Below are 24,474 nucleotides of genomic sequence, written 5' to 3' on the forward strand. Positions count from 1 at the left end.
AAAGAAGAACAAAAGAGAGAGACAGAAAGGAAGAGAATTAGAAAAAGAGACACAGAGAGATACAGAAAGAGGACAGAGAGAGAGGAGAAAGATGGCGCCGAGACAATAGGGAGGCACCCCGACTCGCACCAACTGAATAGCGAGCTGGGAACTCCAACACCCAACACTCCACCAAGAACCCAGCAAAACCAGCATCCAGAAGCAGTGGAGAAACGCAGGAAAACAAAAAGGAGCAAAAAAGAAGAACCGAAAACCTACACGGAGCCGGAGATTAATCGGGGCACCCTCCCCCCACCAGCCGGCCCTGGCCCAAACAGGGTCAGGCTGGGAAAGGGAAACCCGGCGATCGGCAGACAGGTTGCCAGGAGCGCAGAATCCATATAGCGGGAGACCCCACGGACACAAAGCAGGGTGCGGACCAAGACACACCCAGCAGCGACGAGAAGTTCGGGTCCACACCGGATTCGGACAAGGGAACCCAGCGCGGCAGAAAGAGGGAACGGGGGAGCCACCACGACACTTCGCCAACCCCTGAAGGGCCAACGGCGGTGCGGGACACGCACACAAAGCAGCAAAAGTGAGTCCCCCATAATCCCTTCCCCCAACGGGAGACCCAAGCCCGACAAAGACGATATATCTCCCTCCCTCCCCCTCCCCACTCCCGTGGGAACAAAGATTCCCCAAATCAGGCGGGAAGCTCCCAGCAGGCACTGGGAAGCCAGTCTAGCAGGGGAAGGGCGGAACAGCCCCAAGCCCCCAAAGGTTCCTGAACTGGCAGAACCGGCCCCGTCCCCTTCCCAACAGGGGCCAGGGACGGCCGGCAGGGCAAGCCCCACCCGAGGCGCCTAGACCTTGCGGACTCTTACAACTAAAATCACAGGCGCTGGTGGGCAATACCAGCCCAGCAGGGTCACCTGAGCCTGATCTCGTTCCCCCTCCTCGAAGCGGAGGTGAGGTCTGAGGGTGCCAAGCCACACCCGGACAGTCGATCCCACTGGGCCCCACACATACTGCTTCCCCCCCCCAACGGACTCGCGGGAGGGCGCAAGCACAACCCAACAACCCAGGGCTCGCTCTGGGAGGCAGACCCCACTTAAGTGCCTGTTGTAGGGGACTCACAGTGCACAGGAGGGCGGGGCCCCGGCGAAAGCGCCCGCTCTGATAGGCGTGCCCTGCACTGGTGGGCGGGGCCACAGCGACAGCACCTGCTGACGCAGACACGCCTACACAGAAGGGAGGGAAGAACTACACAGACTTCCAGATGCGCAAATCACAAAGAAACATAACTCAGTTCATCAAAGGACAAGCCAACTCGCCAGCTCCAAAAAGCAGCACGACTGGAGAGGAGATGGAGAATAAAAAAGCAAATGAGGACATGTTAACAGGAATGATCGAAACCGTCAGAAATGAAATCAGAAAACAATTCCAGGAGTTTAGAGCGGAAATCTGGAAGGACACCCAGGAAGCCAAGAAAGAAATGGAAGCAAAACTGGATACAATGCAAGCTTCGTTTAAAGAAATGGAAGCAAAAATGGATATAATGCAAGCCGCCTTTAAAGAAAATCTCCACACCCTGAGAATTGAAATGCATGAAAAAATAGATTTAAAATACAACTCTTTAAAGGAAGAAATTTCCACGATCAGAGCTGATATGACAACCATGAATAGCTCTCTGACATCCATAAACTCCGCAATTGAAACCATAACACAAAGAGTGGACCATATGGAATCCAGAATCTCTCGCCTGGACGATGAAGCAGCTGACAACAACCAGAAAATGACCACACTCCAAGAAAAGGTGAAGCTTCAGGGAAGATTACTCCAGGAACTAATGGACAAAGACAAGAGATATAATCTGCGTATAATTGGAATAGAAGAAGGAGCCGAATATCAGAGCAGAGGGCTTAATCATGTTCTCAATAAAGTTATTGCAGAAAACTTCCCCAATCTCACAGGGGACCCCATCCAGGTAACCGAAGCCTATAGGACACCTGGCAGGCCAGACCCCAGGAAAACCACCCCAAGGCACATAATATTCAAGACTACAGACCTCAAGATTAAAGAGCAAATTCTGAATTCAGCCAAAGCGAAGAAGGAAACTTTTTTCAATGGGAAGAGGATTCGAATAACATCCGACTTATCCACACAAACTTACCAAGCTCGAAGTGAGTGGAAGAACACCATCCAAGTACTTCAGAATAACAATTTACAACCTCGGATCAAATATCCAGCGAAACTGGAGTTCACATTCGAAGGGAGAACCAGATCTTTCCACACCAAAGAGGAGCTAAAGGAGTATGTGAATAAAAAACCAGCCCTACAGCGAATATTAAGAGGGGAAGCCCACCCAACAGAGATCGTAAAAGACACACAGACAGATTCAGAAAGAAACTTCAATAGCCAAAGTCCAGCAGAAACACAAGCTCACTAAAGACAAGAAGAAAAAAAAAAAAACAACAGGAAAAAACAGCCCAACAAGAAAATGGAAGGAGAAAAAACACCCTTATCCTTGATCTCTTTAAATATAAATGGCTTAAACTCCCGATCAAGAGGAGCAGACTGGCAGAATGGATCCGCAAGCAAAAAGTTGACATCTGTTGTCTACAAGAGACCCACCTTACAGCAAGGGACAAAAACAGGCTTCGAATGAAAGGATGGAGCAAGATCTACCAAGCAAATGCACCCACCAAAACGGCAGGTGTAGCCATCCTGATCTCAGACAAGCTGGATTTCTCTTTAAAGTCCACTCAAAAGACAAAGAAGGACACTACATATTGATACAAGGAAAAATCCAGAATCAAGACATCACGGTGATAAATGTATACTCACCGAACAAAAGAGGCCCGACATATGTCAAGCAAATTCTCACAGAATTACAGAGCAAGATAGATGCAAACACAATCATAGTGGGTGACTTTAATACTCCTCTCTCTCCAAGAGACAGATCCAACACCCAGAGGATTAGTAAGGGAGCTGAGGACCTAAATAACACCATTGCCCAAATGGATCTAACAGACCTATATAGAACCTTCCACCCTACAGAGACCCAATACACCTTCTTTTCAGCAGCCCATGGATCATATTCCAAAATAGACCACGTCATAGCCCACACAAAGAACCTCAGCAAATACAAAAGAATTGACATCATCCCATGTATTATATCTGATCACAGTGGATTAAAGGTAACCCTCAACAACAAAGGATACCACAGAGCCTATACACACTCTTGGAGGCTAAACCCCACGCTGCTATCCAACACTTGGGCCACAGATCAAATTAAAGATGAAATCAACGAATTCATAAGCCACAATGACAAAGAAAACACATCACAAAGAAACCTATGGGACACAGCTAAGGCAGTACTGAGGGGCAAGATCATTGCACTCAGTACCCACATTAAAAGAATGGAAGCAGAGCAGGTGAATACCCTCACGATGAAACTAAAACAACTGGAGAAACAAGAAATGACAGAATCTAAAACGACTAGGAGGGGAGAGATTACAAAGATTAAAGAAGAGATAAATCTGATTGAAAATAGAAAGACCATTCAACAAATAAATAAGACTAAAAGCTGGTTCTTTGAGAAAATAAACAAAATTGACAGACCCCTTGCAAGACTCACAAAAAAAAGAAGAGAAGAGACTCATATACGTAAAATCAGGGACTCCACAGGAAAAATTACAACAAATACACACGATATTCAAACAATCATAAGGAGCTATTTCCAAAACCTCTACTCAACAAAAAACAACAATTTTACAGAAATGGATCAATTCTTAGAGAAGTACAAACTGCCCAAACTGAACCAAGAAGAAATAAATCAACTAAATAAACCAATAACTTACGGTGAGATACAGGAGGTAATCAAGAACCTCCCTACTAAGAAAAGCCCAGGCCCAGATGGATTCACCAATGAATTCTACAAAACCTTTAGTGAGGAGCTAATTCCAATACTCCTCAAACTCTTCCGCGAAATAGAAACGGAGGGAAAAATCCCGAACTCATTCTACGAAGCTAATATCATACTCATCCCCAAACCAGGCAAAGATCCAACAAAAAAAGAGAACTACAGACCAATATCACTAATGAACACAGATGCAAAGCTCCTCAATAAAATATTAGCTAACAGGATCCAGAAAGTGATCAAGAATATCATACATCATGACCAAGTAGGCTTCATCCCTCAGTCACAAGGATGGTTCAACATCCGTAAATCAATCAATGTAATTCACCACATAAACAGAACTAAAATCAAGAATCACATTGTTATCTCAGTCGATGCCCAAAAAGCCTTTGACAAAATACAACATCCATACCTATTAAAAGCTTTGGAGAGAACAGGAATAGATGGAACATTCCTCAAAACAATAAAAGCCATATACAACAGACCAACTGCTAATATCATATTAAATGGAGAGAAACTTAAATCATTCCCCCTAAACACAGGAACAAGACAAGGATGCCCACTCTCCCCACTTCTGTTCAACATAGTACTGGAATCCCTAGCCATAGCAATAAGGCAAGAGGAGGACATCAAAGGGATCCACATCGGCAAGGAAGAAATCAAGTTATCCCTATTCGCAGACGACATGATCTTATATCTCAAGGACCCAAAAAACTCAGTACCCAAACTCCTACATCTAATAAACCAATTTGGCAAAGTAGCAGGATACAAAATCAATCCACAAAAGTCAGCAGCTTTTCTGTACACCAGCAATAGACAAACAGAAAAGGAAATTATGGAAACGATTCCATTTACAGTAGCCAAAAAAAGAATAAAGTACCTAGGGATCAACTTAACCAAGGACGTGACGGACCTATTCAATGAAAACTACAAAAATCTAATAAGGGAAATCAAAGAAGACACAAGGAGATGGAAAGACCTCCCATGCTCATGGGTAGGCAGAATCAATATAGTGAAAATGGCCATACTGCCCAAATTGTTATACAAATTCAATGCAATACCTATCAAAATCCCAGCCACATTCTTCACTGAAATAGAGAAACCAATCCATAAGTTCATATGGAACAGCAAAAAACCTAGAATAGCCAAAGCAATTCTAGGCAAAAAACATAGTGCAGGAGGTATCACCATACCAGACTTCAAGCTCTACTACAAGGCCATCATAACAAAAACAGCATGGTATTGGTATAAAAACAGATCGGAAGACCAGTGGATTAGAATTGAAGACCCAGAAATAAAACCGCACTCTTACAGCCAACTGATATTCGACAAAGGAGCTAAAGACATACAATGGAATAAACATAGCCTCTTCAACTACTGGTGCTGGGAGAACTGGGCAGCCATATGCAGAAAACTCAAAGTAGACCCAAGCCTATCACCATGCACCAAGATCAACTCAAAATGGATCAAGGACCTCAACATCAGACCTGAATCCTTGAAACTACTGAAGGACAGAGTAGGAAAGACACTAGAACTTATAGGCACAGGAAGGAACTTCCTGAATAGAGTCCCAGGCGCACAACAAATAGGGGAAAGACTCAACAAATGGGACTACTACAAATTAAAAAGTTTCTGCACAGCTAAGGTCATAGCCACCAAAATAGAAAGACAGCCAACGATATGGGAAAGGATATTTACCAGCACAACAACAGACAAAGGCCTGATATCTGTAATCTACAGAGAACTCAAAAAACTAAGCCCCTCCAAGCCCAATAAACCTATTAGGAAATGGGCAAAAGAGCTAAAGAGAGACTTCACAAGAGAAGATATAAAAATGGCAAAGAAACACATGAGGAAATGCTCAACATCCCTGCTAGTAAAGGAAATGCAAATAAAAACAACCCTGAGATACCACCTCACCCCAGTTAGAATGGCCTATACTCTGAACTCAGGAAACAACAAATGCTGGAGGGGCTGTGGGGAAAGAGGAACCCTTCTCCATTGTTGGTGGGAGTGCAAATTAGTACAGCCACTTTGGAGAACAGTATGGAGGTTTCTCAAAAAGCTCAATATAGACCTACCCTATGACCCAGCCATACCACTCCTAGGCATCTATCCTAAACAGCAAAACCCAAGATATCAAAAGGACATTTGTACTTCCATGTTTATCGCAGCACAATTCACAATAGCCAAAATTTGGAAACAACCCAGATGCCCCTCCACAGATGAATGGATCCAAAAAATATGGTACTTATACACAATGGAATACTACATAGCGATTAGGAATGGTGAAATATTGTTATTTGCAGGGAAATGGTCAGAACTCGAACAAATAATGTTGAGTGAGACAAGCCTAGAACACAGAAAACAAAGGGGCATGATCTCCCTGATATATGACTGTTAACAAAGGGAGATGGAGAGACAGTAGAGACCAAGTCTGTGAACACTGTATATGTGCTTGATACATTGTATACTGCATATGGGTCTACCTGACCTAGACAAGGGATGGGAAAACAGGTTGTAAGATATCACAAGAAATGTACACAATGCCCTACTATGTAACTGCACCCTCTTTGCACAGCACCTTGTTAAAAAAAAAAAAAAATTATGTTCAATTGATAATAAAAAAAAAAAAAAAAAAAAAAAAAAAAAAAAAGAAAGAGGACAGAGAGAAAGAAAGAGAAAGAAAAGAGATAATGAGAGACACAGAGAAAGAGAGAGGGAGAAAGAGGAAAGAGAAAGAGATCAGTAGCCATGCCCTGTGTTCTAGCCCCAGAGCTTCCACATAAAGAAAGAAAGAGAGAGAGAGAGAGAGAGAGAAAAGAAGGAAAAAAGGAAGAAAGAGAGAATGAAAGGGAGACACACAGCGAGAGACAGAAAGAGGAGAGAAAGAAAAGAAGTGAAAATGAGAAACAAAGAGGTAAAAAGAAAGAGGAAAGAGAAAGAGAAAAATAAAAAGTAAGAAATAACGAATGAAAGAGAGGAAAGAAAGAAAGAAACAAAGAAAGAAGGAAGGAAAGAAAGAGACAAAGACAGGCAGAAGGGGACCTGTGGCTCAAAGAGTGGAGCCTGCTACCCTGTATCAAAAAATAATAAAAAAGCAACACAACATCCCAGGAATCCGACTGTGGCTCTACTTCTACACCTTCTTTGAATTAAGCATAACAACAAAAGCAAAACAAAAACCACCAGACCTTGAACACTGATGAGGTACTGATTTCAAGCCCTACTAAAAGAACACAAACAAAACAGTTTGACCTGTGGCTCACGTCGTAGAGTCTGCTAGTTTCAAAATGAAAAACAATGCAAAAAAACCTGAGGGTAAGGGGCTATGTTCTAACATCAGGCCAGAGCAACTGAACTAAAGAAGAAAAAGACAAGAAAAGAACAATAAAACAGATTAAAAGGAAGGTGAAAAAGAGAAAGAGCCAATTAAAGATTTTTAAATTATGGCTCAAATCTGTAATCCGACCTGCTCAAGTTGCTGAAATCTGAGGATCTTGGCTTGAAGCCAGCCTGGGCAGGAAAGTACATGAGACATTTTAGGGGTGGGCTTGAACATGTGGTGCTCAAAGCTAGAGCTCTGCGACTTTCTGTCTATTGATGGTTAACTGGAGATAAGAGTCTCCTAGACTTTCCTATCCTGGCTGGTCTCGAACCTCAATCTTCAGATTTCAAGCCTATCTGTAGTGGACTTGAGATGAGTCTCATGGACTTTCCTAACCAGGCTGGCTTCAAACCGCAATCCTCAGAATTTCAGACACTGTGTAAGTGCCCTAGGCTTCTCATGGACTCTCATCTCCTATTAACCACCAGAAATAAAGAGAGGAGAGGAAAGAAAGAAAGAAAGAAAGAAAGAAAGAGAGAGAGAGAGAGAGAGAAAGAAAGAAACAAAGAAAGAAAGAAGGAAAGAATGAAAAGGAAGGAAGGAAGGAAGGAAGGAAGGGAGCAAGAAAGAAGGAGACACAGAGAGACAGACACAAAGAGACAGAAATAGGATAGATAGAAACAGAATGAGAAATTGAGAGACAGAGAAAAGAGAAAGAGAAAGAGAAAGTAAGAAACAGAGGAAAACAAGAACAAAAGAGAGACGGAAAGTCAGAGAGTAAGAAAAAGAGACACAGAGATAGAAAGAGAAGAGAGAGAAAGAGGAATAGAAAAAGAAAGAGAGAAAGAAAAGAGAGAAAATGAGAGAAACAGAGAAAGAGATAGGGAGAAAGAGGAAAGAGAAAGAGAATAATAGAAAGAAAGAAAAAGAAAGTAAAAGAGAGAGGAAAGAAAGAAAGAAAAAGAGAGAAAAAAATAAATAAAGAAAGAAAGACAGGTAAACAGGCAGACGTTGAGCTGTGACTCATGTAGTGGAGCCTGCTAGCCATGTGGTGGGAAAAAAGAAACTGGGACAAATTAGCCAGGCCCTGACTTCAACCCCCAGAGCATCCACAAAAAGAGAGAGAGAGAAAAAAAGAAGGAAAGAAAAGAAAAGGAGACAAAGAGAGAGACAGAGGATAGAAAGTAAGGGAAAAGAGAACTTGAGAGACAAAGTAAGAGGTAGGAAGAAAGCGGAAAAAGAAAGAGAAAAATTAAAAGAAAGAAATAGAGAAAGAATGAAAGAGAGGAAAGAAAGAAACAAACAAAGAAAGAAGGAAGGAAAGAAACAGAGACAAAGCCAGGCAGAAGTGAAGCTGTGGCTCAAGGAGTGGAGCCTTCTAGCCCTGTATTTAAAAAAAAAAAAAAAAAGCAACACAACATTCCAGGAATCCGACTGTGGCTCTACTTCTACACCTTCTTTGAATTAAGCGTAACAACAAAAGCAAAACAAAAACCACCAGACCTTGAACACTGATGAGGTACTGATTTCAAGCCCTACTAAAAGAAGAAAAACAAAACACTGTTTGACCTGTGGCACAAGTTGTAGAGTCTGCTAGTTTCAAAATGAAAAACAATGCAAAAAAACCCTGAGGGTAAGGGGCTATGTTCTAACATCAGGCCAGAGCAACTGAACTAAAGAAGAAAAAGACAAGAAAAGAACAATAAAACAGATGAAAAGGAAGGTGAAAAGAAGAGAAAGCCAATTAAATATTTTTAAATTATGGCTCAAATCTGTAATCCTACCTGCTCAAGTCGCTGAAATCTGAGGATCTTGGTTTGAAGCCAGCCTGGGGAGGAAAGTCCATGAGACATTTTTATGGGCTTGAACTTGAGGTGCTCAAGGCTAGAGCTCTGTTACTTCCTGTCTATTGATGGTTAACTGGAGATAAGAGTCTCATGGATTTTCCTGTCCAGGTTGGACTCGAACCTCAATCTTCAGATTTCAAGCCTCTCTGAAATGCACTTGACTACTCCTTGGACTCATCTAAAACCACCAAAAACAAACAAACAAATCCAGGAAGAGTTGAGCTCAAGTATTAGAGCCTGCTAGCCCTGAGAGAAACATACACACACGCACACACACACACAAATACACACACACACACAAACAATGATAAAGTGTCTGTGCCCTGAGTTCAAGCCCTAGGACTTCCAAAAATACAATAATGAAATAGTTGAGGGGTTGGGAATATGGCCTAGTGGTAGAGTGCTTGTCTGGGTGAAGCCCTGGGTTCATTTACCCAGCACCACAAATATAGAAAAAGCCAGAAGTGGTGCTGTCACTCAAGTGGAGGAGTGCTAGGCTTGAGCAAAAAGAAGCCAGTGACAGTGCTCAGGCCCTGAGTCCAAGGTCCAGGACTGGCAAAAAAAAATTATTTTTGAGCCATGGCTCACGGTATGAGGTCTGCTCTAAAGACAGAGAAACAGAGAGACAGACACAGAGGCATAGTGAGAGAAACTTCAAGGAGATGACCAGACCTTTAGTAACAAGCCATAAAAACTGTGCTAACAACAAAAACCCCAAGAACAATAACTGAGAAGGAAGACAAAGTAGAGCCAATTACAGCTTTTAAAATAAAGACTTTATATCTGTAATGTAAGCTGCTTCTTGTAGGTGAAATCTGAGGATCACGGGTTGAACCCAGCCTGGGCAGGAAAGTCCATGAGACTCGTTTTTGTGTGTGCCAGGGGTGGGATTGAACTTTTGGTGTTCTACTCAGGACTAGGCTCTACTTCTCTCTGCCTATTGGTGGTTAATTGAGATGAGTCGCATGGACTTTCCTGACCAGGCTGGCTTCAAACCGCAATCCTCAGAATTTCAGAAACTGTGTAAGTGCCCTAGGCTTCTCATGGACTCTCATCTCCTATTAACCACCAGAAAGAAAGAAAGAATGAATGAATGAAAGAAAGAAAGAGTAAGAGCGAAAGAGAGAAAGAGAGAGAAAGAAAAAAAGAGAGGGAGACACAGAGATACAAAGAGAGAGACAGAAATAGGAAAGATAGGAACAGAATGAGAAATTGAGAGACAAAGAAAAGAGTGAAAGAAACAGGAAAAGAAGAACAAAAGAGAGAGACAGAAAGGAAGAGAATTAGAAAAAGAGACACAGAGAGATACAGAAAGAGGACAGAGAGAAAGAAAGAGAAAGAAAAGAGATAATGAGAGACACAGAGAAAGAGAGAGGGAGAAAGAGGAAAGAGAAAGAGATCAGTAGCCATGCCCTGTGTTCTAGCCCCAGAGCTTCCACATAAAGAAAGAAAGAGAGAGAGAGAGAGAGAGAGAAAAGAAGGAAAAAAGGAAGAAAGAGAGAATGAAAGGGAGACACACAGCGAGAGACAGAAAGAGGAGAGAAAGAAAAGAAGTGAAAATGAGAAACAAAGAGGTAAAAAGAAAGAGGAAAGAGAAAGAGAAAAATAAAAAGTAAGAAATAACGAATGAAAGAGAGGAAAGAAAGAAAGAAACAAAGAAAGAAGGAAGGAAAGAAAGAGACAAAGACAGGCAGAAGGGGACCTGTGGCTCAAAGAGTGGAGCCTGCTACCCTGTATCAAAAAATAATAAAAAAGCAACACAACATCCCAGGAATCCGACTGTGGCTCTACTTCTACACCTTCTTTGAATTAAGCATAACAACAAAAGCAAAACAAAAACCACCAGACCTTGAACACTGATGAGGTACTGATTTCAAGCCCTACTAAAAGAACACAAACAAAACAGTTTGACCTGTGGCTCACGTCGTAGAGTCTGCTAGTTTCAAAATGAAAAACAATGCAAAAAAACCTGAGGGTAAGGGGCTATGTTCTAACATCAGGCCAGAGCAACTGAACTAAAGAAGAAAAAGACAAGAAAAGAACAATAAAACAGATTAAAAGGAAGGTGAAAAAGAGAAAGAGCCAATTAAAGATTTTTAAATTATGGCTCAAATCTGTAATCCGACCTGCTCAAGTTGCTGAAATCTGAGGATCTTGGCTTGAAGCCAGCCTGGGCAGGAAAGTACATGAGACATTTTAGGGGTGGGCTTGAACATGTGGTGCTCAAAGCTAGAGCTCTGCGACTTTCTGTCTATTGATGGTTAACTGGAGATAAGAGTCTCCTAGACTTTCCTATCCTGGCTGGTCTCGAACCTCAATCTTCAGATTTCAAGCCTATCTGTAGTGGACTTGAGATGAGTCTCATGGACTTTCCTAACCAGGCTGGCTTCAAACCGCAATCCTCAGAATTTCAGACACTGTGTAAGTGCCCTAGGCTTCTCATGGACTCTCATCTCCTATTAACCACCAGAAATAAAGAGAGGAGAGGAAAGAAAGAAAGAAAGAAAGAAAGAGAGAGAGAGAGAGAGAGAAAGAAAGAAACAAAGAAAGAAAGAAGGAAAGAATGAAAAGGAAGGAAGGAAGGAAGGAAGGGAGCAAGAAAGAAGGAGACACAGAGAGACAGACACAAAGAGACAGAAATAGGATAGATAGAAACAGAATGAGAAATTGAGAGACAGAGAAAAGAGAAAGAGAAAGAGAAAGTAAGAAACAGAGGAAAACAAGAACAAAAGAGAGACGGAAAGTCAGAGAGTAAGAAAAAGAGACACAGAGATAGAAAGAGAAGAGAGAGAAAGAGGAATAGAAAAAGAAAGAGAGAAAGAAAAGAGAGAAAATGAGAGAAACAGAGAAAGAGATAGGGAGAAAGAGGAAAGAGAAAGAGAATAATAGAAAGAAAGAAAAAGAAAGTAAAAGAGAGAGGAAAGAAAGAAAGAAAAAGAGAGAAAAAAATAAATAAAGAAAGAAAGACAGGTAAACAGGCAGACGTTGAGCTGTGACTCATGTAGTGGAGCCTGCTAGCCATGTGGTGGGAAAAAAGAAACTGGGACAAATTAGCCAGGCCCTGACTTCAACCCCCAGAGCATCCACAAAAAGAGAGAGAGAGAAAAAAAGAAGGAAAGAAAGAAAAGGAGACAAAGAGAGAGACAGAGGATAGAAAGTAAGGGAAAAGAGAACTTGAGAGACAAAGTAAGAGGTAGGAAGAAAGCGGAAAAAGAAAGAGAAAAATTAAAAGAAAGAAATAGAGAAAGAATGAAAGAGAGGAAAGAAAGAAACAAACAAAGAAAGAAGGAAGGAAAGAAACAGAGACAAAGCCAGGCAGAAGTGAAGCTGTGGCTCAAGGAGTGGAGCCTTCTAGCCCTGTATTTAAAAAAAAAAAAAAAGCAACACAACATTCCAGGAATCCGACTGTGGCTCTACTTCTACACCTTCTTTGAATTAAGCGTAACAACAAAAGCAAAACAAAAACCACCAGACCTTGAACACTGATGAGGTACTGATTTCAAGCCCTACTAAAAGAAGAAAAACAAAACACTGTTTGACCTGTGGCTCACGTCGTAGAGTCTGCTAGTTTCAAAATGAAAAACAATGCAAAAAAACCTGAGGGTAAGGGGCTATGTTCTAACATCAGGCCAGAGCAACTGAACTAAAGAAGAAAAAGACAAGAAAAGAACAATAAAACAGATTAAAAGGAAGGTGAAAAAGAGAAAGAGCCAATTAAAGATTTTTAAATTATGGCTCAAATCTGTAATCCTACCTGATCAAGTCGCTGAAATCTGAGGATCTTGGCTTGAAGCCAGCCTGGGCAGGAAAGTACATGAGACATTTTAGGGGTGGGCTTGAACATGTGGTGCTCAAAGCTAGATCTTTGCGACTTTCTGTCTATTAATGGTTAACTGGAGATAAGAGTCTCCTAGACTTTCCTATCCTGGCTGGTCTCGAACCTCAATCTTCAGATTTCAAGCCTATCTGTAGTGGACTTGAGATGAGTCTCATGGACTTTCCTAACCAGGCTGGCTTCAAACCGCAATCCTCAGAATTTCAGACACTGTGTAAGTGCCCTAGGCTTCTCATGGACTCTCATCTCCTATTAACCACCAGAAATAAAGAGAGGAGAGGAAAGAAAGAAAGAAAGAAGAGAGAGAGAGAGAGAGAGAGAAAGAAAGAAAGAAAGAAACAAAGAAAGAAAGAAGGAAAGAATGAAAAGGAAGGAATGAAGGAAGGGAGCAAGAAAGAAGGAGACACAGAGAGACAGACACAAAGAGACAGAAATAGGATAGATAGAAACAGAATGAGAAATTGAGAGACAGAGAAAAGAGAAAGAGAAAGAGAAAGTAAGAAACAGAGGAAAACAAGAACAAAAGAGAGACGGAAAGTCAGAGAGTAAGAAAAAGAGACACAGAGATAGAAAGAGAAGAGAGAGAAAGAGGAATAGAAAAAGAAAGAGAGAAAGAAAAGAGAGAAAATGAGAGAAACAGAGAAAGAGATAGGGAGAAAGAGGAAAGAGAAAGAGAATAATAGAAAGAAAGAAAAAGAAAGTAAAAGAGAGAGGAAAGAAAGAAAGAAAAAGAGAGAAAAAAATAAATAAAGAAAGAAAGACAGGTAAACAGGCAGACGTTGAGCTGTGACTCATGTAGTGGAGCCTGCTAGCCATGTGGTGGGAAAAAAGAAACTGGGACAAATTAGCCAGGCCCTGACTTCAACCCCCAGAGCATCCACAAAAAGAGAGAGAGAAAAAAAAAGAAGGAAAGAAAGAAAAGGAGACAAAGAGAGAGACAGAGGATAGAAAGTAAGGGAAAAGAGAACTTGAGAGACAAAGTAAGAGGTAGGAAGAAAGCGGAAAAAGAAAGAGAAAAATTAAAAGAAAGAAATAGAGAAAGAATGAAAGAGAGGAAAGAAAGAAACAAACAAAGAAAGAAGGAAGGAAAGAAACAGAGACAAAGCCAGGCAGAAGTGAAGCTGTGGCTCAAGGAGTGGAGCCTTCTAGCCCTGTATTTAAAAAAAAAAAAAAAAGCAACACAACATTCCAGGAATCCGACTGTGGCTCTACTTCTACACCTTCTTTGAATTAAGCGTAACAACAAAAGCAAAACAAAAACCACCAGACCTTGAACACTGATGAGGTACTGATTTCAAGCCCTACTAAAAGAACAAAAACAAAACACTGTTTGACCTGTGGCACAAGTTGTAGAGTCTGCTAGTTTCAAAATGAAAAATAATGCAAAAAAAACCCTGAGGGTAAGGGGCTATGTTCTAACATCAGGCCAGAGCAACTGAACTAAAGAAGAAAAAGACAAGAAAAGAACAATAAAACAGATGAAAAGGAAGGTGAAAAAGAGAAAGAGCCAATTAAAGATTTTTAAATTATGGCTCAAATCTGTAATCATTCATGCTCAAGTCGCTGAAATCTGAGGATCTTGGTTTAAAATCAGCCTGGGCAGGAAAGTACATGAGACATTTTAGGGGTGGGCTTGAACATGTGGTGCTCAAAGGTAGAGCTCTGCGACTTTCTGTGTATTGATGGTTAACTGGAGATAAGAGTCTTATAGACTTTCCTGTCCATATTGGCCTCGAACCTCAATCTTCAGATTTCAAGCTTCTCTGTAGTGCACTTGACTACTCTTTGGACTCACCTATTAGCCACCAAAAACAAATAAAATCCAGGCAGAATTAGAGATCAAGTAGTAGAGCCTGCTAGCCCTGAGAGGCACACACAAACACAATGATAAAGTGTCTGTGCCCTGAGTTCAAGCCCTAGGACTTCCAAAAATACAATAAAGAAAAAAGTTGAGGGCTTGGGAATATGGCCTAGTGGTAGAGTGCTTGCCTCTTATACATGAAGCCCTGGGTTAATTTACCCAGCACCACATATATACAAAAAGCCAGAAGTGATGGTATGGCTCACTCAAGTGGTAGAGTGCTAGCCTTGAGCAAAAAGAAGCCAGGGACAGTGCTCAGGCCCTGAGTCCAAGGTTCAGGGCTGGCAAAAAAAATATTTTTGAGCTATGGCTCAAGGTATGAGGTCTGCTCTAAAGAAAGAGAAACAGAGAGAAAGACATAGAGACATAGTGAGAGAAACTTCAAGGAGATGGCCAAACATTTAGTAACAAGCCATAAAAACTGCGCTAACAACAAAAACCCCAAGAACAATAACTGAAAAGGAAGACAAAGTGCGCCAATTACAGCTTTTATTTATTTATTTATTTATTTTTATTATTTTTTTTTTTTTTGGCCAGTCCTGGGCCTTGGACTCAGGGCCTGAGCACTGTCCCTGGCTTCTTCCCGCTCAAGGCTAGCATTCTGCCACTTGAGCCACAGCGCCACTTCTGGCCGTTTTCTGTATATGTGGTGCTGGGGAATCGAACCTAGAGCCTCGTGTATCCGAGGCAGGCACTCTTGCCACTAGGCTATATCCCCAGCCCCCAATTACAGCTTTTAAAATGAAGCCTTTCCAACTGTAATGTAAGCTGCTTCTTGTAGGTGAAATCCAAGGATTGCGGGTTGAAGCCAGCCTGGGCAGGAAAGTCCATGAGACTGGTTTTTGTGTGTGCCAGGGGTGGGATTGAACTTTTGGTGTTCTACTCAGGACCAGGCTCTACTTTTCTCTGCCTACTGGTAGTTAATTGAGGTGAGTCTCATGGACTTTCCTGACTAGGCTGGCTTCAAACTGCAATCCTCAGAATTTCAGACACTGTTTAAGTGCCCTAGGCTTCTCATGGACTCTCATCTCCTATTAACCACCAGAAAGAAAGAGAGGAGAGGAAAGAAAGAAAGAAAGAAAGAAAGAAAGAAAGAAAAGAAAGGAAGGAAAAAAGACACAGAGAGAGACACAGAGAGAGACAGAAATAGGAAAGATAGAAATAAAATGAGAAATTGAGAGACAGAGAAAAGAGAAAGAGAAAGAAAGAAACAGGAAATGGTGAACGAAAGAGAGAGACAGGTAGAAAGTATGAAGAGACAGAGAGTGACAGAAAGAGGAAAGAGGGAGAGAAACAGAAAGAGAAAGAAAGAAAAGAGAAAATGAGAGACACAAAAAAAGAGACAGGGAGAAAGAGGAAAGAAAGCAAAAAATAGAAAGAAAGAGAACGATAAAGAAAAAGAGAAAGACAGGAAAGAAAGAGAATAAGAAATAAAGGAAGAGAATGAGAGAGAGAGAAAGAGAGAGACACAGAGAGACAGAAATAGGAAAGAAACAGAATGAGAAATTGAGAAACATAAAAAACAGAAAAAGAAAGACAAAGAAAGAGGTAAAGAAGAAAGGAGAGACAGATAGAAAGAAAAAGAGACACAGAGAGAGATAGGAAGAGGAGAGAGAGAAAGAGAGAAATAGAAAGAGAAAGAAAGAAAAGAGAGAAAATGAGAGACACAGAAAGGGACTGGAAGAGGAAAAGGAAAGAGAAATAAAAAGAGAGAAAGAGAAAGAGAGGAAAGAATGATAGAGAAAGAAAGAAAAGAAAGAAAGGAACAGAGGAAGGAAGGGAGGGAGCGATAAAAAGGAAGAAAGAATAAAAGAGAGGAGAGACACAGAGAGACTGGAAGGAAAAAAAGTGAAAGAGAGTAATTGAAAGAGAAAGAGAATGAAAGGAAACAAAGTGAAAGGCAGAAAAAGAGACTGGAAGAAAGAAGAAGGAGAAAGAGCGAAATAGAAAAAAAGAGAAAAAGAAAGAAAAAGAGAGGAAAGAGAGAGAGAGAGAGAGAGAGAGAGAGAGAGAGAGAAAGACAGGGAAACAGGCAGAATTTGACCTGTGACTCAAGTAGTAGAGCCTGCCAGCTTTATGGAGGGAAAAAGAAAATGAGACCAAGTAGCCATGCCCTGAGTTCAAGCCCCACAAAAGAATGAAAAAAAATGGCCCAAACAACAGGAAGAAAACCCACAGAAGATGAGGTGAGGCTCAATGTGAGAAACTCGTTAGACATAAAGATAGAGAGAAAAACAACCACTACCACCTCTGGGAGTGTGCCCATATTTTAATAACAAGCCATAGAACCTGCAGTAACAAAAAAAAAAATAACTACTCCAAAAAGAACAATAAATGAAAAGGAAGCCAAAGAAGAGCCAAGTAAAGATTTTAAAATCGAGAGTCAAAGCTGTAATCTAAGCTGCTCATACTGGGTGAAATCTGAGGCTCATGGTTCAAAGCCAGCCTGGGCAGGAAAGTCCGTGAGACATGTTTTCCTGTATGCCAGCAGTGGGCACTATTACCTCCTGGCTCCAGGTGGTTAATTTCAGATAAGAGTCTCACAAACGTTTCTGCCCAGGCTGACTTCGAACCACAATCCTCAGATTTTAGGACATTGTGTGTAGTGAGTGCCCTTGGCCACCAATGGACTCGTATCCCCTATTAACCACCAAAAAAAGAAAGAAGAATAAAAAGACAGAATTTGAGCTGTGCTTGGAGTAGTAAAGTGTGCTAGCCATGAGGGGGAAAGAACACTCAGAGACACTCACAAGGCCCTAATTTCAAGCCCTTACAAACACCACCAAGAATAAATGATATTAAATGAAACTTGGCCTTCAGGGCTTGAGTTCTAGCCCTATGAGAAGAACCAAAAAAAAAAAAAGGTCAGTGGTTTATCTTGGCCCAAGTTTAAAGCAAGCTAGTTTTCAAAGATTAAAACAGAAGAACAAAGCAAAAGTGGCAAGGTCCCGCTAACAATGACAACAACAAAAAATGACGATAAATAGGGGCTAGGAATATGGCCTAGTGGTAAAGTGCTTGTCTCGTATACATGAAGCCCTGGGTTCGATTTCTCAGCACCACATATATAGAAAAAGCTCGAAGTGGCGCTGTAGCTCAAGTCACCAAGTGCTAGCCTCAAGCAAAAAGAAGCCAGGGACAGTGCTCAGACCCTGAGTCCAAGGTAAAAGCCTGGCAAAAAAAAATTATTTTGAGGGCTGGGGATATAGCCTAGTGGCAAGAGTGCCTGCCTCGGATACACGAGGCCCTAGGTTTGATTCCCCAGCACCACATATACGGAAAACGGCCAGAAGCGGCGCTGTGGCTCAAGTGGCGGAGTGCTAGCCTTGAGCAGGAAGAAGCCAGGGACGGTGCTCAGGCCCTGAGTCCAAGGCCCAGGACTGGCCAAAAAAAAAAAAATTTATTTTGAGCTTTGGCTCAACATATGAGGTCTGCTCTAAAGACAGAGACTCAGAGAGAGAGAGAGAGAGAGAGAGAGAGAGAGAGAGAGAGAGAGAGAGAGAGAGAAACTTCAAGGAGAGTGGCCAGGCCTTTAGTAACAAGCCATAAAAACTGCACTAACAACAAAAAAACCCAAGAAACATAACTGAAAAGGAAGGAAAAGAAGAGCCAATTAATGTTTTTAAAATCAAGACTTTACATCTGTAATATAAGCTGTTCCTTGTAGGTGGAATCTGAGGATCACTGTTACAAGCCAGCCTGGGCAGGAAAGTCCATGAGACTCATCTCAGTTAAACACCAATAGGCAGAGAGTAGTAGAGCCTAGCCTTGAGTAGAACACCACAAGTTCAATCCCACCCCTGGCACACACACAAATGAGTCTCATGGACTTTACTGCCCAGGCTGGATTCAAACAGCAATCCTCAAATTATCCGACACTGTGTAATTGCCCTAGGCTTCCAATGGACTTTTGTCTCCTATTAACCATCAGAAAGAAAGAGAGGAATGAAAGAAAGAAAGAATTAAAGAGAGAGAGGAGAGACAGAGCGACAGAAAGGGGAAGGAGAGAGAGAAAGAGAAAGAGAGAAAGTGAGAGACAGAAAAGAGACAGGAAGAAAGAGGAAAGAGAAAGAGAAAGAGAGAAAAAGAGAGGAAAGAAAGAAAGTAAGACAGGGAAACAGGCAGAAGATGAGCTTTCACTCAAGTACTAGAGCCTGCTAGCCTTGTGGGGGGGTGGGAAGAAATTCAGACAAAGTAGCCATGCCCTGAGTTCAAGCCCCAGAACTTCCACAGAGAGAGAGAGAGAGAGAGAGAGAGAGAGAGAGAGAGAGAGAGAGAGAGAGAGAGAGATAAAGAAAGAATGAGGAAGTGAGGGAGGGAAAGAATGAATAAGAGAGAGACAGAAAGAGAATAGAGATTGAATAAAAAGAGAGAGAAAGGGCTGGGGATATTGCCTAGTGGCAAGAGTGTTTGTCTCGTATACATGAGGTCCTGGGTTCAATTCCCCAGCACCACATATGCAGAAAATGTACAGTAGTGGTGCTGTGGCTCAAGTGGCAGAGTACTAGCCTTGAGCAAAAAGAAGCCAGGGACAGTGCTCAGGCCCTGAGTCCAAGCCCCAGGACTGGCCAAGAAAAAAAAAAAGAGAGAAAGTGAGAGACAGGGATAATGAGACAGGAAGAAAGAGGAAAGAAAAAATAGAAATAAAGAGAAAAAGATAAATAAGGAAAAAGAGAGAGGAAAGAAAGATAGAAAGAGAGAGAAAGAAATTAAGAAAGAGTTAGAAAGGAAAGAAAGAAAGAACTAGAAAACAACAGGCAGACAGGCAGAAGTGGAGCTGTAGCTCAAGGAGTGGAGCCTGCTAGCCCTGTATTAAAAAAAATATAACAAAACATCCCAGCAATCCAATTGTGGCTCTACTTCTACACCTTCTTTGAATTAAGCATAGCAACAAAAGCAAAACAAAAATCACCAGGTCTTGAACAGTGTTGAGGTACTGATTTTAAGCCCTAACAAAAGAACAAAGACAAACAAAAACAAAACAGTGGTTAATCTGTGGCTCAAGTTGTAGAGTCTACTAGTTTCAAATTGAAAAACAATGCAAAAAACCTGAGGGTAAGTGGCTATGTTCTAACATCAGGCCAGAGGAAAAAAGGCAGGGGTGAGGAGGAGGAGGAGGAGGAAAGAACAATAAACCAGATGAAAAGGAAAATAACAAAAGAGAGGAACAATTTAAATATATTTAAATTATGGCTCAAATCTGCAATCCTACCTGCTCAAGTCACTGAAATCTGAGGTTCTTGGTTCGAAGCCAGCCTGAGCAGGATAGTCCATGAGACATTTTTTAGTCAGTGATGGGGATGCGCTTGAACTTAGGGTGCTTTTCTCATGAGTAAAGCCCTACTACTTTCTGTCTTGTTTGTGGTTAGTGATGAGTCTCATGGACTTTCCAACCCAGGCTGCCTTTGAACTGCAATCCTCCACCTGCACTAACAAAAAAACAAATAAATATACCAAAAAGAACAATAAATGAAAAGGAAGCCAAAGAAAAGCCAAGTAAAGATTTTAAAATCGAGAGTCAAAGCTGTAATATGAGCTGCTCGTGCTGGGTGAAATCTGAGGATCATGATTCGAAGCCAGCCTGGGAAGGAAAGTGCATGAGACTTGTTTTCCTGTATGCCAGCAGTGGGCACTATTACTTCCTGGCTGGAGGTGGTTCATTTCAGATAAGTGTCTCACAGACTTTCCTGTCCAGGCTGGCTTTGAACTGCAATCCTCAGATTTTAGGACACTGTGTAGTGCCCTTGGCTACCCTTTTCTTCTAGTAGCAACCAAGAAAAATGAAAAAGGCAGACGTTGATCTTTGGCTTAAGTAGGAGAGCCTGCTAACCTTCAATTAAAAAAAGAAAAAAGAAAAAGCAAACACACTCTAGTAATCCAGTTTTGGCTCTAACTCTACACCTTCTTTGATTTAAACATAGAAACAAAAACAAAAAAGCAACCGCTCATGGATAGTGATGAGGCCCTGAGTTCAAGCCCTAACAGAGGAACGAAAAAAAAAAAAAACCTCAAAAAAATTATAAAGCACAAAAAAACCACAACCCCCCCCCCATACACACAAAAAGGCTGAAATTCACTTGTGGGTAAACTTGGAGAGCCTGCTAGCTTTGAGGGAAAAAATGAGGAAATGTTGCCAGTGTGTGGGTTCACCCACTAGATCCAACCAGCACACACAGAACCACCACCACCACCAACAAAAAACCAGAAGTTCCACTGTGGTTCAAGGTATGAATCCTGCTAATCCCGAGCAAAAAGAAAAAAAAAATCTGGAAAAATTGGCAGGCAGTCCCTGAGTTCAATCCTTAGGATCGACAGGATTACCACTCAAATAAAAAAAAGTCACAAGCTGAGCTTTGGGTCAAATTGTAGAGCCTGCTAGAAGGAAAACACACACCACCACCAAGAAGGAAGAAAGATAGGGAGGGAGGGAGGGAGGGAGGGAGGGAGGGAGGGAGGATGGAAGGAAGGAAGGAAGGAAGGAAGGAAGGAAGGAAGGAAGGAAGGAAAGAAAGGAAGGAAAGAATGGAAGAAAGGAAGGAAGACAGGAAGGAAGGAAGGAAGGAAGGAAGGAAGGAAGGAAGGAAAAATAAAAACAAGAAGCATGTTCAGGCCTGACTCTGTAACAACAATAACAAATAATAATAAAAATGAATGAAAAGGACAGTAAAAAGACAAAAGCCCCTGAAAGATCTTAGAGATCAGAGTGATGTTTGTTCTTGCCTGAAATTCTAGATTCTTAGGAGGCTGACGGTTGTGAATCTTAATTCTTACCCAGGCCAGGTGGGAAAAACCATGAGACTTGTAAGCAATAAATCAAACACACAGGAAAGAAAGGAAGAGAGAAAGAAGGAACGAAAGAAAGAGAGAGAGAAAAAAGGAAGGAAGAATCAAAGAACAAAGGAAGGGAGAAAGAAACATAAGGAATAAAAAAAGAAAACAGAAAGGAAGGAAAAACAAAAGAAAGGAAGGAAGGAAAGAACAAAAGAAAGGAAGAAGAAAGAAAGAAAAGAATGGTTGTTTAGAACTGACAATTCTCAGCCTATGTGGTGATGGATCTCTGTGCTCTGCCCCCTGGGGCTGTACACCCTTGGGAGAACTAATAGGCTGGGCTCCACCTGACTTCCTTATTCCCTGAGCTCTGGGCAGAGTCCCCGCCCAGGAGGGGGGCTGTGGGCACTGGCAGAGGTCATCACTCAGGGGCTTGCTTGCCCAAGGGTCTTTGCTCAAGTCAACCCCATCACCAGCAGCCAGCTAGGCTGATTTGCTTCTCTTCGTTGTTTTTATATTTTTTAATTTTTAAATTTTTTTTGTTTTTTTTCTTTTTTCTTTTTAGATTTTAAAGGAGGGATGGTTATATCATACTTATAAAATCAGTTATAGAATTCACTTATACCATATACATTTCTAAAGGAAGAGAATAGGGATTTGTCTACACACTACAAGTAAAATTAGAATTAATTTAAAAATAACTTCATGCTTAAGAGATGAAGTGATTTAGCTACCTTTAAAGTGGGACCCAACACCTCTCCACTATGTGTGTTCATCCTAAGTGTGCTAAGGATGGAGAATACATAGCCGACAGCGTTTTCAGGCAACCAAAGACAGTGTGATCTAAGTTATTTCCTTCTGATGACGTTCCTGTTTGTCTTTGCAGGACTTTCAATTTTTTTTTAATTTTTTTTTTTTTGGTAAGAAAATAAGTCAAGTGTTTTCAGTCAGGGTAATTGGTAACCATCAGAGCAGTCTTGTATGGGGTTAGCAGTGTTCAGAGCCTCCAGCTCGGGTTCCCTTGCACACCTATTGGTACAAATCCCCTGCCTGGGGTTGTGGGAGTCAATGACAGGGGCATCTAGAGGCTCTCAGTGACTTTGGGGTCTTTCAGTCCCTGCTCTGTCCTTGGCACCGCAGACAGCAGCACAGTCTGCAAAGGGCAGCAACTATCCTGCCAAACACCCCCGTCCTGCCCAGCTCTCTTCGGGATCTAGAGTCTCTGTGATCATCCTGAGGCTGCCCGGTGACCTGGGATTTTTTACCCTGGCGCCTAAAGCAACAGCAGCCTGGGATCTTGGGGGAGCTGGCCTGGAACACCACGTGGTGGTGGCGGCGTGCTAAATGGATGGCCTCCTCTGACAGCTCTTCACTTCCATACCAGGCATACCTCCTGGGCTCTATTCCCGGCCCCTTGCAGCCCTGACTCTCGCTCTTCACCCCTCTGGGGGCCCTGTTCTCCACCTGGGGATCTGCCTGAGGCTGGAGTTCGGGCGTTTCCTTGGGGGTCTGCTGCTCGAGGCCCTCCCTCGTTGGGAGGCAGCTGCAGCAGTCGGCGGCGCCCACCAGATCGGGCTGGAAGGGGGTACTGGTGGTGCCGGAGCTGGTGCTAGGCAGTAGGGCCAGGGGGGGCAGGGAGCTGCTCTTGCCTCTCTCCAGCTGGGGCTCCATGCAGGTTGGGGTCCGCTCAGAGGGTAAGAGCAAAGAATGGAGCTGGGTGGGCAAACTGGCTCTCCTCTGCGGGGGGAAGGCACAGAGGTTGGTGTGGGTGGGGTAGAGTGGCACAGGTTGGATTTTCACTGGGCTGACCGTCTCCCCCTTGAGACCATCTTTGATCATACAGTAGATGGCCATGACTTCGTCGAAAGCCCTCTGCAGGACCGAATGGCGGATCTGAGGCTCGGGGTAGCCCATGATGCACATGACGGTGGTAATGGTGGGGTCTAAGTCATCAGGCAGTGGCTCATGGGGATACAGGGAGCCCTCCTCGACCCGGTCAAACCAGGGGTGTGTCATAATCTGCTGGATATCGGGCCTCTGTTTGGGGTCTACGGTTAAGAGCTTTAATAGGATGCTAAGTCCTTTTGAGGTCAGGTAAAACGGGATCTCGTACAGGCCATTTATGATCTGGGCACTTAGCTGCTGGTATGTGGTCATTTTAAAGGGGAATTTCCCCGTCACCATGAAGAATAAGATGGTGCCCAGGCCCCAGAGGTCCACCTTGAACCCGTCATATTCCTCCTGCAGGTACAGCTCAGGGGCACGGAATATGAAGGCGCCACACTTCTCTGTGAGCAACTGCCCCGGGGCAATCCTGACACTTAGCCCCAGGTCCCCGACCTTGGCATTGCCCTTTTCATCCAGAAGGATGTTGTCGGGCTTCAGGTCACGGTGTGCAATTCTGTTCTGGTGTAAGTACACAATAGCACTGGCTATCTGCTTCAGGAACCTCCTGGCTTCGTCCTCATAGAGGCAGCGGCGTAATTCTGTGAGCCAGGACAGGAGATCTCCATTGGTGGCCAGTTCCAGCACCAGGTGGACATATCTCTCTCCCTGGATCACCTGGTACATCCTGATCACATGGGGGTGGTGGATATTTTTGACAATGTCCACCTCGTTTTCCACCAAGCTCAGGTTCCCTTCCTTCTCTAGCATTTTCACAGCCACCACTCTCTCTAAGAGGCGGTGATAGGCCTTCACCACCACACCGTAGCTGCCACCTCTAATGATCTCATAGGTCTCGTATTGGTCACTAAAACTCTTCTCCAACAGGACAGAGTAGGACATGTATTCAAATGGGACTGGCTCCATGTTAGGATATGGACCCGATCTTAACCGACTTAGCCAAACAAATAAGGTGGGGAATTAAGTCTTCTCTACACTTAGCGCAATAATTAAGGCAGGTGGAAAATCGTAACCAATTAACAGAAT

General features: G+C 42.6%; 1 protein-coding gene across 1 annotated transcript; it reads right to left on the minus strand.

Moving 5' to 3' along the window:
- Positions 1–22,653: 22,653 nt before the first annotated feature.
- On the minus strand, positions 22,654–24,354 carry LOC125342723 (sperm motility kinase Z-like). The gene has a single exon (XM_048335039.1). The coding sequence runs from the start codon at positions 24,352–24,354 to the stop codon at positions 22,654–22,656; it is 1,701 nt and encodes a 566-aa protein (XP_048190996.1).
- Between the last annotated feature and the right edge of the window lie 120 nt (positions 24,355–24,474).

Source organism: Perognathus longimembris, chromosome 27 (assembly GCF_023159225.1).
Source record: "Perognathus longimembris pacificus isolate PPM17 chromosome 27, ASM2315922v1, whole genome shotgun sequence".
In the NCBI taxonomy this organism is placed as follows: domain Eukaryota; kingdom Metazoa; phylum Chordata; class Mammalia; order Rodentia; family Heteromyidae; genus Perognathus; species Perognathus longimembris.

Bases quoted from the DNA above. Each gene is read 5' to 3' on its own strand.
- LOC125342723 (XM_048335039.1), bottom strand. From the start codon at position 24,354: ATGGAGCCAGTCCCATTTGAATACATGTCCTACTCTGTCCTGTTGGAG.